We start from the raw sequence: 17,211 nt of genomic DNA, 5'->3' as shown, positions 1-17,211 counted from the left end.
TGGTGACGAGCCCTTACCTTAACCCGAATCTAACTCAAACTTTAACCCTCAAAAAAACATTAGGGTCAGTCAAAAGGTTTACAAAATTTCTTTATATCTCTGATGGTCAAAAACTGATGATCACTGGCCCATCTACAGAGTAGAACTGCTTTAATTCTTCATTGCACAGATTCACCAAGGCACTGCAAACATTCCTCAGAGAATTTCAGCCATATTGATATGATACTTTCACACAGTTGCTGCAGATCCACGATGAGACTCTGTTACAGGAAAAATGATTCTATGTTTCTTTACCTTCTTTTAAATGTACAAAGATGCCCTTTGTCTATGGTTAGATTAGTTTAGAATTATCCTTTTAGACTTTCCCAGCAAAGACATATTGTTTTGGGACATATTGTTTTAGATTGTTTTATCTCTCACAGCTTTCTCCCAGCTCTCTGCTGACGAGACTAGCGCCACATATGGAGTTGTTTATTTTATCTGTTTATTATTTTCTTATCCTGTTCTCACTGTCTCTGTGATTTGTGCCTATAAAAATGCCAAGCCTCTGTTCATGGTCGTGAGTTGTTCTTTGCAGCTCACCCGTGCGCACGTTAAAGCATAAAAAGTAACCTTGTCTCATTGTGTCTTTATTTCTCCTGGGTTTTTTACAGAGTTTTCTCCCAACAGACTCTCATTCTACCACATTCCAAAAGTGCTCTACTCAACTGAGATCTGTGGAGGGCACTGAAGTGCAGTGAACTCACTGACATGTTTGAGAAACTACTTTGAGATGATTTGAGCTTTGTGACGAGGTGTGTTATCCTGCTGGAAGCAGTCGGAAGATGGGTATGCTGTGGTCATAAAGAAGTGGACTTGGTCAGCAACAATACTCAGGTAGACTGTGGTGTTGGTACTCGGGTGTGTGAAGAAAATTGCCCCCACACCACCAGCAGCATCAGGATCCATCCATCCATTTGATATGTACTGCTTATCTGGTTTCAGGTTGCAAGGGAAGAAGTTTAAGCAGAGTAATCTGGTTCAAACAAGTAACGTAAATCAGTTTTCTTGCTTATTCTGATTCTCCGGTTGAGCTTCAGGGAAGTCGTCTTGAGCTTATTTGTCTGTAAGGACTGTCTGGATAGATTTTGTGTTGATGAGCAGTTGAGTGTATATTAATGAAGATATTTCTGAGACAGTGTCATTAATTGATTTTTTCTAAAAGCATAATGCAAAATATATTTTTAAGTGTTATTCTTGTGGTTTAATATGTTGCCCAAAACATACATCTAATCTTATTTTATTGCTCTAACTAATTACATCAGTGATCGGGAGAAAAATGTACATTTTTATTTACATTAAAATATGTTCGAATAATGGTGAATCTTTATTTTTTCAGTATGGTATAAATGAAAGATTCACAAGAATAAGTGAGTCAGCAACACTTCAGCCATTTTTGCCATTTTGGCTCAAAGGAAAACAAACAGAACCTGTTTTAGGGGAATTTCTTGGGTTTAAAAAACAAAACAAAAGAGCACAATAGCTTTTCTTCATAAAGCTAAGCGTATACAACATTCATTTCTCTCTGCTTCAGACTTCATTTACTTCATGGGAGTGAATTAACATGAACCATTAAGGCAAATAATTAATTACCAGTAAAGACGTTACTCCAAACTTCACAGGTGGTTAGTTCAAGTTCAAGCTCTTTGTTGACACGCCTGCTTCCATAGAGAGAAAGTGGCGTTTTTAACTTATAAATGCTTGATGTGGTTGAGCAGGAAACAGCAGCCGACTGTCAGCTGTGTTTTAAAGAGACAACAGATCAAAGAATTTCTTTTCTGCTAAAATACAGCATGTGTACAGTCTATTTGAAAACATTTCTACTACCAAAAATCAGTATACACTTTTAGGAAGCAATGTCTCCTAAAATTGACCTTACACCTGTATAACTGATGCACACATTGAAGGACAGAATCTGAAATACACTGTTTCAGTGAAGTCTTAGAGGAGAAGGCACTTCTTTGTCTTCTTGGTGATAGGTGGAGGGGACACGGCAATCCTGATGGCCTCATCAAACAGAGTTTTAACGCCACGTTGAGTCAAAGCTGAGCACTCCAAGTACTTGACAGAACCTGAAGACAGGAAACAGAGAGCCAGATTCCAGGTTTATTACTGGAATCTGCCGTCTTCCGTGATGATTTAAAAGAAAAAGTATTAGAGATAACTGAAGCCATTACCAATCTCTTTGGACAGGGCCAGTCCATCAGGGTAGTTAATGGGAGAGATATTAGTCTTCTTCTCCTTCTTGTGCTTCTCTAAAGCGTCTTTGTCATCTCTCAGATCCATTTTGGTCCCCACGAGGATTATGGGAGTGTTCTGACAATGGTGTCTCACCTCATGAATCCACTGCAAAGAGACAATGTTTATGAGTTTAACTTCCCAGCTCGGCCTGCACCACCTTGAACACTTTATTTTATTGAAGCTGCAGCTACTTCCTATTTGCATTGTCATTCTTTTGATTTTTGGTGAATGAATCATGTGGAGCATTCCTAAATGGAGCTTGTATGTTCTCCCTGTGCTTTTGAGGGTTTCCTCCTACAACTCAAAGACATTTATGTTGGATTAAGTGGTGAATCTAATTTGGCTGTAGGTGTGGATGTGAGTTCGACTGGTTATTTGAAGGCTTTAACTCTAAATGTTACAAAATAATGCTTATTACCTGGCTACAAACATACAATGCCATACAGTTGATACATTATTTAAAAAATAAAAAACAAAAGAAGTTTCTTTTAAAGGGGGAAGACGGGAGTAAGACACCTTTGAAATCCAAAGCCAGAGCAATAGGTCAGCATTGGTACACATTAGATTATCTAAAATAACTGTGATAAAGCAATTGCCCCTAAACCTAATAACTGGTAGTGCCATCCTTGGCAGCAAGAACTGCAATCAAGCATTTGTAATAACTGCCAATGAGTACTTCACATCACTGTGGAGGAATTTTGACCCACTCTTCTCTGCCGAATTGTTTTCATTCAGCCCCACTGGAGGGTTTGCAAGCATGAAAGCCCTGTTTAAGGTTACCTAATCATCTCAGTCAGGTTGAAATCCAGACTTTGACTCCAAAATCTTAATTTTGTTTCTTTGAGCCATACAGAGGTGGACATGCTGGTGTTTTTTGGATCATCGCCCTTCTGTATAATCCAAGACCTCTTGAGTCTCAGGGCATGAACTGATGGCCAAAAATTCTTCAGGATTTTCTGGTAGAAAGCAGAATTCATGGTTCCATCAATTGCAACAAGTTGTTCAGGTCCTGAAGCAGCAAAGCAGCCCAGACCCTCATACTAGCACCACCATGTTTGACTGTTGGTATGATGGTGTTCTTATGAAATGCTGTGGGTCTTGGGGATCATCCAGATGCTTTTTGGCAAATGTGAGACGACCATTTGTGTTCTCAGCAGTGATTTCCACCTTGGAGATCCAGTCTGCTACTCCTGGCTGCTTGCAGTGGGCTGCTTAGTTGGCATATGTCACACTTCAGAGTACTCACACTTAGTAAAAAAAACTTTTTTATTAAGAGAAAATATGCCTAACCTAATTTTGATGGCACATTTTAAAAGTAAAAAAATGCTAAATATTTTGTCGCCCTTTTCCACTTTCTTGTCGTTTTCTGGTTTTATGAAAACTCACTACTTAATAGAAATTAACTGAGACATTATTCACTAATAAAATTAATTTGTAGTTGCGGTTTCTACTTTCCATCATGATAGAATCCTTTGGGACATATAGTTACATTTTTCCTTTGAATTTATGGTTAGGTCTTGATCCACAGCAGCTTGTGCTTGCTTTGCAGCACAGGCACAATATAAGTAAATGTCATGATATTGATATGACAGTACTGACACTGTCAGTACTTCATTAGTAAAACCTTAATAGGATGACATTGTGCAGCCACCTTTCCATAATATAGCGACTACTCACCTTATTACGGACATTTTCAAATGACGCAGGAGACACGAGGGAAAAGCAGATGAGAAAAATGTCCTGGTAAGACAAAGAAAGCAAAACAGTCAGAGCCTCAATTCTTTATATTTTGAAAATCAGTGAAAAAGCTGCCAATGTCCAACGGAAAACTTAAAGACCTTCAGAAAGCATGGAGAACTACTGCTGAAGACCACTTTTAAAAAAATCATAGGAACATCTTACTTCACTGGAAGTGAAATATAAAGAACTAAGGAGTGACTCAAATCTTTTGCACAGTAATGTAAGTGAAGTATAGCACAACATTGTGTAATCTTTCTTTTTGTGGTCGTTGTACCGTCTGTGGGTAGGAAAGGGGGCGGAGTCTGTCATAGTCTTCTTGTCCTGCTGTATCCCAAAGGTTCAGGCTCACCGGCTTCCCATCGAACAAAACATTGGCGGAGTAGTTGTCGAACCTGACAGAAGTGATGAAGCACAAATAAACCAAACCCTTCTGGCTTTATATAGACTGTCAAAATATAACTACTGAAAAAAACAACTGAAGTGGAAGTTGATATCTTATCTGCCTTATTGTAGGCTTTTATGGCGTCTGCTCTCTTAAATTTCACTCACTGGGAAGCTTGTTTATCAATGACTTCATGCCACAGTTACAGTAACAGCTAAGATCAGAATGAGATAGGCTGAAGGGTTTCCTCATAACGTCCTGTAACATGTATTTCTGGTCTAGTTACAGTCCACTGCTGTGATTGTAAGCTCCTCTGCAAGCCAAATTTTCATATGCACTGATTTTAAAGGAGGGTGGAGCCTGATCACTGTTTGCAAATCTTGCTTTAATAAATAAATAAATACTCACTGCACTGCAAAGTGAGATACTCACACTGTGGGGATGTACTCTCCAGGAAAGGCTTTGGTGGTGTAGTTGATGAGCAGACAGGTCTTACCTACTTCTCTGTAGGTGAGAAGAAGCTGGATTAGCATTTACTGAGAGAAGGCAAAAAAACAACAACAATGCTGTGTCTGAACTGATGGACAATCAACTTTGTTACACTGGACTCAGGTTGCCAAAACTATTTAGGCAGGCACACAGCCCCTCCCCTCACTGGCAGCTGAACATATGAACAGTAGCTGACATCCACATTACTGAACAACACTTATCACAACACGACAGTTATCAGAAGTATCTGGTACACATGTGAATGCTAGCTGTTTAACTATCAGTAAATGTTAGCATTAAAGTAGCAGCTATAGCTAATCATAACACAGTAACTTTAATGTGGGAGCAGATGTTATCAGTTGTGTTATACAGTTATTTTAATAAACAGTGTTAATATAACAACATAACACAGTTATAGTAATGTGCAAAAGTCCTGAGTAATCATTTCTTTATAGTTTGAAATGAATATGGGATGTAGCAACAGTTTACTGAAACATGCACAAATGTACAAGCCCAAAAGCCAATATTTGATGACCTGAATCTGTTGCGACTGATTTAAAGTCCAGTTCTTGTGTAAATTACTGACAGCCACCATGCGAAAAAGATTATGTCTGATGCGGCTTTGGCAAACAGTAACTGATCAGCTGAAGGGCCAGACCCATCTCCTTGCTGGATTTGTTTTTTCTGTCTTAAGGCCATGACTTTCAGATATTTTTCATCTGTTGTAGACAGTGTGGTTTTTTGCCTTTATTTGTTCTCCCCTTTTCCAGTTTCCCACCTGTCTCAGGATAAGAAAAATCTTTCTTTTCTGAATTGCCTTGAAAGCCAGATATGAAGAATATAAATAAAAACTTGTCACCAGAAGCATGGCAGCCAAAAAGTAGTGATGTTTTTTTGTCTTTCTTGCACTACAACAGAAAACTTTAGTAGTAGCATGACAATCCTAAATATCTAGCTAATGTAATGAAAATGGACTGACTCTTCACTGCCTCTGAGCACTCAAAGCCTTGTTCACTCATTCATACAAACACCTTTTTCTGTGCTTTCAGTGTAACATTTACACTCAGGTGGACACATCGGAGAGCAACTTGGATTTTATATCTGGCCTAAGGGCATTTGCACACAAACTGGAGCACCCGGGGTTAACCCAGCAACCTCCCAATCAGTCGGTGACCTGCTCTACCTGCTCTGAGCCACAGCCATCACATTTTACAGGTAAAAACTAGGTGTAAAAAATAAAATAAAGTTATATTGAGTAAGTGAACTCACCCGTCTCCGACGACGACACACTTAATGGTCTGCATTGCGCTGCAGCAACTGGAGGAATGCTGTCAGCCCAGGAGCTTATTTCTTATCATGCTTCTTTGCGTTTACCTTGAAAGTCGGATGCTGGCGCTGGGGCTGGACGTGTCGTCAGTGTTACAGTCAAAGCTAGGAAAACAGGTTTTTTGCTCCATGGTAAGGTGGAGCCCTCCATCCATCCATATATATATATATATATATATATATATATATATATATATATATATATATATATATATATATATATATATATATATATATATATATATACATATATATATATATAATATATAACTCAATATCTTTAATGATTTTGCCCATTGAGATCTGATTTGTTTTTAAAGTATTCCTTTATTTTTTATTTTTTTAGCAGTTAATACAAATGTGTATGTGTGTAAACCAATACTCATATAATAATAGTTGTTGTTCTGATTTGGTGCCGTATAAATAAAATTGAATTGACTTGAATATAGTTTATGAATTTTACACTTAAAGACAGTACAGCGAGCAGCTAGACACAAATACTGACAGCTTACTTTAATTAATACATTTGACTAGTATAATCAAATGTTTAATCCCAACTCACCAAAAGCCCAGCAACCTAAAACTATAGGTGTCATTTTTTATTTTATTTACACTACTATAAATTATGTTTGTTATCGAGACCTAGATATTTCGCTAGAGTCACGAAAAAAAAGGCGTGAAACAAACTAACATTAAGTGAACTCACCCGCCTCAGACAGCAACACTTTTAATGCTCTGCATTGCGCTGCAGGAGCTGCCATCCTCACCTGTCACCCCAATCCTCTCCACTTCCTCCTTCACTACATCCGTGGATCTTCTCTGTAGTCTTTCTCTTTTTTCCTGCCAGACAGCTCCATATTTGACATCCTTTGACTTCTTGGACTTTCCGAGTAGCAAATCTGACTTAAGGGGGAAATTCCTGTTGAAATTCCAACTCGGAGCTCCAGATATCTTCATAACTATAACTTGAGATAATATTATCTAGCATTTAACATGAGCTTACTCATAAATTATGAAGCACAACAGCAGCCACCACATCTGAGATATTTAAAAAAGCCAATATGAGTGGACGGGTCGATAGTGTGACAGGATTGAAACTTAAATGTGTTTTTCTACTCTAAATTCAACATTTTGCTGCTGTTTCATCAAACAGTAACCATGCCAGTGCAGACATACTCATCTCGCCCTCACACACACACACACACACACACACACACACACATGCACGCACACATCACTCCTCATCCTCCTCCCTGCTCTGCTGTTTTGTTGTTGTCACGTGACTAAGCTGCCTCAAGCAGACACAAGCTCGCTGCAGTGCATGAGAAATGGAGATATTCTATGGCTAGTAGTGAAAATGATGTTTCATCAACACAAGCACACTTTCCAGGTAAGCACATTTAAATTCCAGGTCTTCAAGAATGTTTCAATTTTATTTGTCACATACACAGTTATAGAAGTATATCGTACAGTGAAGTGCTCAGACTGACTGTACAAGTAAAGAGGAAGACATAATAAAGATGAATTCAAATAACTTTTTGAATAATAGCTATCTAATATAAATAACTAGAAGGGCAACCACGGTCTAGGGGTGAGTACTGGGTAGCTGAGTAACTTGTGGGGTGGGGCAGCCAACAAGTGTTCCCATCAAGCAACCAAGTATTAGTGACAGTGTATTGGTATAACTGTTACATGGAAACATGGAAACTGTTATGGAAGGACAGAAATACATTGTTTTTGTGCATGTGTACTGGTGTTTTTCTTGTATTTCTTCAGCCACCCTCACCAGTAGCAGTCACGTTCCCCTGTAACAGTTCCAGTGAAGGAAGTCTTAGAGGACAGAGCATTTATTTGCCTTCTTTTTGATGGGTGAAGGGCACAGGACAGCCCGAACGACTTCATCAAACACAGTTTTAACGCCACGTTGCGTCAGGGCTGAGCACTCCAGGTACTGGACAGAACCTAAGGACGGGAAAAAGAAGGCAGCTGGTTTATTACTGGAATCTGCTGTCTTCCATGAATTATAATTAACCATTTAAAAAAGTATCAGAGATAACTGAAGCCATTACCAATCTCTTTGGACAGGGCCACTCCTTGAGAATAAGTAATTGGAGAGATTTTATTCTTCTTCAGCTTCTCCAGGGTGTCCTTGTCATCTCTCAGGTCCAGTTTGGTGCCTACGAGGATTATGGGAGCGTTGGGACAATGGTGTCTCACCTCATGGCACCACTACACAGAGATAACATTTACAATTTAGGGATATAATGTTTTAGATCGTTCAGTGTTATCTTGAACACTTTATTTTATCAGTGCTGCAACTAATTGCCATTTGCATGAGAAGCCTGCTAAAGATGCAAACCAAGAATCCCAGCTGTGCACAAAAACTAGAATAACCAGATTTTCCAATATTTCCAGTCTTTGTTATCCTAACTTCTGTAAAGATCTCTCAAAACTATCTCTGAAAATGTAATTCAGTAAACACTTTTTGATGGAACTGCAAATAAACAATGCACCATTTTGCCCCAAATCCTGATCCAGTAAAACTCTTGGCTATAAGGGGGAAACCTCTGCGCAGCCAAACACACCTAGAGTAGGGGTGTGACTTGTGCCATCAGCCAGTGACATTTGCCCACTTGGTGATATGAGTGACTTTTCTGTCTGCTGTTTGGATTGTGACTAATTGACGGTTTCTTGTAAACCTAGTGGAAGTCCTTTTTTGGGGGGGTAAATATTTATCTATTTGGTTCATTACTACGCTACAATAATTCAAAGAATAGGCAAAGTTTGACATCTTCAAGTTCAAAATTTATAGAAAACAAACAAAACTTGGTCTTGTTTGGTGTTGGTCTCTTACACCCTTTCCAATGGAAAGTGGTTATACCGCACATGGTGTTAAACTTAAGTGGGAAACAAGTGTGACACACTGACAAATGTGTCTAATATCAAGCTAAATAATATGTAGACCAGGTCCTCTGCCAGATCTCCCAACACACCCTCACACATTGGGTAAGAATTTGATGACAAATTCTTAAGCATAAGAATTTGCTTAAGTTTATCTTAAGATAAACATTTGTCAGCTGTCTCCACTTTCCTGTGTTCCTTTCATTTTATGACAAGTTGGAATCTGTACTATAATTACCTACACAACTTCCTGTTAGTTACAACTTTACTTTCCATCATATTAGGATCTTTCAGGAACTGTAGCTGCATTTTCCCAATGAGCTTATTGATTAGTTTTCCATCTACAATTGCTTGTGCCTGTTTGGCAGCACAGGCATGAAATGAATGAACAACATGATGTCGACTACTCACCTTATGACGAACGTTTTCATACGAGGCAGGCATCACGAGTGAAAAGCAGATGAGAAACACATTCTGGTAAGACAGAAATACCGAAGTAATCACTGCCTGTAACAACCACTTCCTGTTAAGAAGGGTTTTTGAGTTTTATGCCAAATCTTTAGCTAATAGCTCTTTGGAAATCACCTTGTTTGTGCAGAAATACTTTTTTAAATGTCTGTTAAATTGTTACGTTTGAGATTTTTAGTCAATTCAACTAAAGAAATGGGAATAAATAATGTTTTTGCAACAGGTTTATAGTAACAAAGTGCTGGAAAACACAATTAAAAATCTGTCGACATAACAGTGGTTCATCCCTCAGCTTAAGTTCGTTTTTATACATGATTTTTAAATGGGTTAATTAAATAAGTAAATAAACACTGTAGAACTATTGCTCAAGAAGACTTAGAAGTGAGATATCAGGAAATGAGGGGAGACTTTTGCACAATAATGTAAGTGAACTATAGCACAACATTGAGTGATTGCTGACAATCAGAACGTAATCATGTTTTTGTTGTGGTTGTTGTACCGTCTCTGGGTAGGAAAGGGGGCGGAGTCTGTCGTAGTCTTCTTGTCCTGCTGTATCCCAAAGGCCCAGGTTCACTGACTTCCCATCCACCATAACATTGGTGGAGTAGTTGTCGAACCTGATAGAAAATGAAGTGCGTAGAAGCTAAACCTTCAGGCTTAATATAAACTGGTAAAACATTACCTCTACTAAAATAAAAAACAGGAGAACAAGGGAAATCGATTGATTTATTGTTTCATTATTCCACTCCTATGATTCTAAAATCCTCTGCAAGGCTAATTTTAATATAAAAAATTCACACGATGTCAAGCGATGCCAAGCATGATTGTGTAAGGATTGTGCAGGAGGATGAAAAACCAATTACTGACTTACACAGAGGGGATTTCCTCTCCGGGAAAGGCATTGGTGGTGTAGCCGATGAGCAGACAGGTCTTACCCACTGCTCTGGAATGAAGAAGAGGCTGGATTAGCATTTATTGAAAGAAGGCAAAAAACTCACCAAAAGTTGTTACTGTTCATCTGGACGTAGCGTTTTCAGCGGGAGAAACGTTTCGTCACTCATCCAAGTGACTTCTTCAGTCTTTTATACGTTTTCCCCAAGCTTATAAACACTCTGTGAATGGCCACTGATCAATGATCATGTAGTTAGTTAGGATTATGTGTTAACTAATTATTTCCACAATAATTAGTTAAATAAAATAAATAAATAAATAAATAAAACAAATAATTAACCACAATTCAGTGGGTTCCACACTGAACTTAGAGGAAAGAAAAGTATTGATCCTATTGCGCTAGTATCAGTCCAATACCAATAACAGAGTAGGTATCGATATTATCGATGTATGTCTTTCTAATCTTTCGCTGAGTGAAGTTAGCTCTTTCTTTTCTCCCTGTGAAATACAACAGCTGGACCTTTAACTAGCAACACACTTTGAGTCAAACTGCACATAAAAAGTTTGTGTGTTTGCTGATGTTTGCTGAGCTGATAGAAACGTTGCATTTGAAATGATCTGCTAAATAAGAAAAATATTACTCCCTTTATGCTCTCTTGTCTTCTGTAGGGCTAGTTAGATGCTGAAGTAACTAACGGACATTAAAAAGCAAAAAACTTCGGCTCCCGACTTCACCACTTCACACGGTTTTGCCTTATATTCATCTCATTTTATGCGACATTCCGTGGTGATTAATTGCCTTTAATGTGTCAGCATCGAGTTTGAAATTGCAGCATCGCTAACCACCTGTAAAATATCGATATTAACTACTTATATGAAATGAACTCACCCGTCTCCAACGACAACACACTTAATGGGTTGCATTGTGCTGTAGCAGCTGGAGAAATGCTGTTAGCCCGGGAGCCAGCCAACAACAGCTCATTCTCATCATGCTGCCTTGCTTTAACCTTGAAAGTTGGATGCTGGTGCTGCGCTGGGAATGTCGTCCGCGTTCCAGTGCTCGGAAAACAGGTTTTTTTTTGCACCATGGTGGAGGCCTCCGCCTATCAGGAGCTACGACAAAGCAAAGCATGTTCTTCGTTGTTGTTGCTGTTGTAACATATTCCTGGATAGAGCCCGCTCGATCATAAGTACACATCAGGTGGTACTAGAGACTTCAAGTATTACAGTTTTGTTATATACTGTTTGCACGCACTGTTGTCACCTCGAGTCACAAGTCGGGATTGGTGGGACTTCTCCCACTTTCTTCCTTCGTCTGTTTCCTTTAAAGGTCTCCATCTGTCCCCACACCTTGCATCCTCTCCTGTCACCCCAACCGTCTGCATGTCCTGCTTCGCTACATCTACGGATCTTCTCTGTGGTCTTCCTCTTTTCCTCCTGCCAGACAGCTCCATATTCAGCATCCTTTGACTTCTCGGACTTTCCAAGTGGAAAATCCGAATTTAAAGAGAATTCCAGTTGAAACTCCCTTTTGGAGGAGCTCCAGATAACGTCATAACTTTTAATGCGAGTTGACTCATAAACTTCCTGGATATATTCCCATATTTCACGGGCTGCTCCGGAAGTAGCAGCAGCAACCGCTTCTGAGGTTTAAAAAATTTGCCGCGCTTGTATTGTTTTTGTTTCAACTGTGTAACAGTGTTATTATTCCTCCGATAAGGCAAGTCTCTTAATGAACCTTTCGGGCTTTCGTCCTCAACCGTGATGTAGTTATTATTATTTTAACTTTATGTAATGAAGAACATGAAGGAAAAGTGCACCTAAAAGATTAACTCCACACTTAAAGTCATATGCTCATACAAGATTTTATTGGCTTTTTTTTTAAGTGAGGTAATTGAAAACGGATATTCCTGGTGTCAGATTAACAAAGTGAGTCAGTCTAACTTCTGTGTAAACAGGTTATGGCACATGAAAAGTGGAGGCAACAAAACTTCACAGATGGTTACTTCAAGCTCTTTGTTGACAGCAAGGTGACACGACTGCCTTCATAAAGACAAACTGAAGTTTGTTAGGTGCTAAATATGGTGGAGCTGAATGAACAGCAGCAGGCGGTCAGGTGTGTGTTAAACCTTTGAGATGACAGAGCAAAGGTTTTGAAGTTTTTTTACTTGTAAAAGCTTGAAATACACACACACATATAGTCAAAACTTTCAAAAAATTTTCAGAAGAATACAAACGATTCTTTGGTCAGTTCCAACTTAAAAAAGTGTGTACCTTTATTAAATAAAATCTCAACAAACTACATTGTATCATATACTTTCTTTTGCATATACAGGGAGTGCAGAATTATTAGGCAAATGAGTATTTTGTCCACATCATCCTCTTCATGCATGTTGTCTTACTCCAAGCTGTATAGGCTCGAAAGCCTACTACCAATTAAGCATATTAGGTGATGTGCATCTCTGTAATGAGAAGGGGTGTGGTCTAATGACATCAACACCCTATATCAGGTGTGCATAATTATTAGGCAACGTCCTTTCCTTTGGCAAAATGGGTCAAAAGAAGGACTTGACAGGCTCAGAAAAAGTCAAAAATAGTGAGATATCTTGCAGAGGGATGCAGCAGTCTCAAAATTACAAAGCTTCTGAAGCGTGATCATCGAACAATCAAGCGTTTCATTCAAAAAAGTCAACGGGGTCGCAAGAAGCGTGTGGAAAAACCAAGGTGCAAAATAACTGCCCATGAACTGAGAAAAGTCAAGCGTGCAGCTTCCAAGATGCCACTTGCCACCAGTTTGGCCATATTTCAGAGCTGCAACATCACTGGAGTGCCCAAAAGCACAAGGTGTGCAATACTCAGAGACATGGCCAAGGTAAGAAAGGCTGAAAGACGACCACCACTGAACAAGACACACAAGCTGAAACGTCAAGACTGGGCCAAGAAATATCTCGAGACTGGTTTTTCTAAGGTTTTATGGACTGATGAAATGAGAGTGAGTCTTGATGGGCCAGATGGATGGGCCCGTGGCTGGATTGGTAAAGGGCAGAGAGCTCCAGTCCGACTCAGACGCCAGCAAGGTGGAGGTGGAGTACTGGTTTGGGCTGGTATCATCAAAGATGAGCTTGTGGGGCCTTTTCGGGTTGAGGATGGAGTCAAGCTCAACTCCCAGTCCTACTGCCAGTTTCTGGAAGACACCTTCTTCAAGCAGTGGTACAGGAAGAAGTCTGCACCCTTCAAGAAAAACATGATTTTCATGCAGGACAATGCTCCATCACACGCGTCCAAGTACTCCACAGCGTGGCTGGCAAGAAAGGGTATAAAAGAAGAAAAACTAATGACATGGCCACCTTGTTCACCTGATCTGAACCCCATTGAGAACCTGTGGTCCATCATCAAATGTGAGATTTACAAGGAGGGACAACAGTACACCTCTCTGAACAGTGTCTGGGAGGCTGTGGTTGCTGCTGCACGCAATGTTGATGGTGAACAGATCAAAACACTGACAGAATCCATGGATGGCAGGCTTTTGAGTGTCCTTGCAAAGAAAGGTGGCTATATTGGTCGCTGATTTGTTTTTGTTTTGTTTTTGAATGTCAGAAACATATATTTGTGAATGTGGAGATGTTATATTGGTTTCACTGGTAAAAATAAATAATTGAAATGGGTATATATTTGTTTTTTGTTAAGTTGCCTAATAATTATGCACAGTAATAGTCACCTGCACACACAGATATCCCCCTAAAATAGCTAAAACTAAAAACAAACTAAAAACTACTTCCAAAACATTCAGCTTTGATATTAATGAGTTTTTTGGGTTCATTGAGAACATGGTTGTTGTTCAATAATAAAATTATTCCTCAAAAATACAACTTGCCTAATAATTCTGCACTCCCTGTAGACTCTTGGTGTGGATTTGAATGGTTGCCTCCAAGTTAGATAAAGTTCCTTCCATATATTTTCTGTCACTTGTCCAGACCTCCCACCCCAAAGCTACCTCCTCAGGCTTATCTGTGGGGAACACCTAGGCATTTTCAAGCCGGCCAAGAAATGCAATCTCTTCAGTGTGTCCTGGATCTACTCCAAGGAAGTACATCCCTGGAAGACTTTGTCCACGAGGCACCCTGGAGGCATCTTAGTCAGGTTGCCTTAACTACCTCAGTTGACTCCTTTTGATGTAGAGGAGTGGCAGCTTTACTCTGAGTCACTCCCAAACGACTAAACTCTGCACACTATCTCTAAGGGTGAGGCTAGCCTTCAAAGAAAGCTCATTTCTGCTGCTAAAATCTGAAATCTCATTCTTTCAGTCACTACGCAAGCTTGTGACGATAGGTGAAGGCAGGGACACAGAATAGTAAATCAGCAGCTTTGCTTTCATGCTCAGCTCTCTTCACTACAACAGACAGGTACAGTGTCCATATCTGCAGACACTTCACCCATTATGTGACATTTCCAAAATTTCCACTCTTTAACATGTCAGGATCCTTCAGGCAATATTACTGTATTTTTCTATTATTTATCAGGTTTCCATCTACAGAACAGGCATAAAATGAGTAAACATCATGGTACTGACACTGAGAGCTGGACTAGCAAAACCTAAACAAGCTAACCCCATAAAACAATCTTTCCATAATACAGCCACTGCTCACCTTATGACGGACGTTTTCATACGAGGTACAACACACAAGCGAAAAGCAGATAAGAAAAATGTCCTGGTAAGACAAAGAAACAAAGCAGTCAGAACCTAATCTCTTTGTATTTTGCAAAAAAATTGGTGCAGCAATTTATTTAAATGTGCATGCATACACTTGTGGAGTTTACATACTCTGATTATGAACATGACTGTCATGGTAATTTGGGGCTTTTAGTATTTCTTGGAACTGTTATTTTCCAAAGTGGAATGACTGTACAGCATACGTCTTTGGATACTGGCTGTCTTTTCTTATATTCCCCATCAAGGGGATCCCACACTGCTTTAATAATGTTCTGTCAGGAAAGGTTTCTTGACAATCGCCCTTTAACTGAGGTAATTTCTGATGAGGCATTGGTGAATGGCCGATGGATCATCCCTTGAGTTAGGTGCCTTTTTTATTCCTGAATGATTCACGAGTCAGTGTTAAATGGCTTAAGATATAGCCAAACTACAAAAAAAGAAACATTTCTCTAAAGAAATGAGGCAAGGCTCAAGTACGGTTCGAGCCCCGGCTTGGACAGTCTCGGTCGTTGTGTCCTTGGGCAAGACACTTCACCTGTTGCCTACTGGTGGTGGTCAGAGGGCCCGGTGGCGCCAGTGTCTGGCAGCCTCGCCTCTGTCAGGGTGGCTGTGGCTACAATGTAGCTTGGCATCACCAGTGTGTGAATGTGTGTGTGAATAGGTGGATGACTGGATATGTAAAGCGCTTTGGGGTCCTTAGGGACTAGTAAAGCGCTATATAAATACAGGCCAGTTTTACTGTAAGTGAACTTTAACACAGCATTGTGATCTTTTTTTTGTACCGTCTGTGAGTAAGAAAGTGGGCTAAGTTTGTCATAGTCTGCTTGTCCTGCCGTATCCCAGAGAGCCAGGGTCACTGGGTTCCCATCCACCATAACATTGGAAGAGTAGTGGTCGAACCTGACAGAAGTGATGAAGTGTGAATGAGCTAAACTTAGTTTAATATAAACTGTTAAAACATTACCTCTACTAAAATTTTAAAAACAAAAGAGACACAGAACCTAAATGGAAATCAACCTTTCCTCTTATTTATTTTGCCCTTTAGCGGCTTCTGCTCTCTCTAAAGAAATATTCACTCATTTTTTAAATCTAACTGAACCAAAAGCCTGTGTATCATCCCACAGTTACAGTAATGAGGATGCACTTTCCACAGCTGGAACAGAATCAGATTAGGTGGAGTTTCCTCATAACTTTCTGTAACACATATTTTTCTTGGCTAGTTACACTCTCGACCTGTCCAGGATGTACCCCACCTCTTGACCTATGACAGCTGGGATTGGCTCCAGCCCTGATAAGGATAAACAGAAGTGGATGGATGGATGGATGGATGGATGGATGGATGGATAGTTAGAGTGAACTGCTGTGATTGTTGCCTCTTCCACAAGCCAAGCTCTCACATTATATGATTCTGCAACATGATCCCAGCTTGATCATGAAGTGAAGAGGATGATTGATTACTGACTGCTATTTTTGCATAAATAAATAAATGTTCACTGCACTGCACTTTTGGATACTCACACCGAGGGGATTTCCTCTCCCGGAAAGGCATTGGTGGTGTAGCTGGTGAGCAGACAGGTCTTACCCACTCCTCTGTAAGGGAGAAGAGGCTGGATTAGCATTTATTGGGGAAAGGAAAAAAAAAAACAATCATAGGTATGAACTGAGGAGACTGCACCTTTTGCATGGCTGGGGTCAGGTCAGTACCAGTTGTGTTACTTTTCTAAATCCCTGATCGATCTAATCATTTGGAATGTGCAATGCCTTGAAACAGTATTTGTACACCCTGAACTTTTCCACAATTTGCCATGTTACAATGACAAAATGAAAGGGATTTTATGTGATATACCAGCAAAAAGTAGTGCGAAATTGCTTTCATAGTATTCTACATAATATTGTACATTTAAAAATATCTTAATCTAACATACAATGTGTCATAATAGAATTTTCCATTCTGAAAACACCATCACCAAAACAAAGGAATCCATCAGACATAGTACTACACGTTGCTGTGTTTGTGTCTACA

The 17,211-nt window shown here is 39.6% G+C and overlaps 2 protein-coding genes across 3 annotated transcripts; both read right to left on the bottom strand.

The window, feature by feature from the left end:
- Window positions 1-1,352: 1,352 nt before the first annotated feature.
- LOC147332546 (ras-related C3 botulinum toxin substrate 1-like) lies at window positions 1,353-6,258 on the bottom strand. Its single transcript, XM_086290615.1, has 6 exons — window positions 6,161-6,258; window positions 4,835-4,906; window positions 4,295-4,412; window positions 3,958-4,020; window positions 2,217-2,385; window positions 1,353-2,111 (listed from the first exon to the last, which is right to left on the bottom strand). Exons 1-6 carry the CDS (start codon window positions 6,193-6,195, stop codon window positions 1,981-1,983), a joined length of 588 nt encoding a protein of 195 aa, XP_086146741.1. The 5' UTR covers window positions 6,196-6,258; the 3' UTR covers window positions 1,353-1,980.
- Window positions 6,259-7,661: 1,403 nt separating this feature from the next.
- LOC147332545 (ras-related C3 botulinum toxin substrate 1-like) lies at window positions 7,662-16,868 on the bottom strand. 2 transcript variants are annotated; one of them, XM_086289163.1, is made up of 6 exons: window positions 11,367-12,061; window positions 10,458-10,529; window positions 10,086-10,203; window positions 9,530-9,592; window positions 8,287-8,446; window positions 7,662-8,179 (listed from the first exon to the last, which is right to left on the bottom strand). In XM_086289163.1, exons 1-6 carry the CDS (start codon window positions 11,399-11,401, stop codon window positions 8,049-8,051), a joined length of 579 nt encoding a protein of 192 aa, XP_086145289.1. In that variant the 5' UTR covers window positions 11,402-12,061; the 3' UTR covers window positions 7,662-8,048. The 2 variants fall into 2 exon arrangements, with proteins under 2 accessions (XP_086145289.1, XP_086145290.1); XM_086289164.1 differs by lacking the exons at window positions 9,530-9,592; window positions 10,086-10,203; window positions 10,458-10,529; window positions 11,367-12,061 and adding exons at window positions 15,124-15,186; window positions 15,971-16,088; window positions 16,707-16,868.
- Between the last annotated feature and the right edge of the window lie 343 nt (window positions 16,869-17,211).

Source organism: Aulonocara sp. 'chitande type north' Nkhata Bay, linkage group LG4, assembly GCF_057382095.1.
Source record: "Aulonocara sp. 'chitande type north' Nkhata Bay isolate Kocher_YH1m ecotype deep benthic linkage group LG4, A_spYH_male_GT1.1, whole genome shotgun sequence".
NCBI lineage: Eukaryota > Metazoa > Chordata > Actinopteri > Cichliformes > Cichlidae > Aulonocara > Aulonocara sp. 'chitande type north' Nkhata Bay.
Note: the sequence above shows the minus strand (reverse complement) of the source record. Positions and strands in the feature narration are given on the sequence as shown.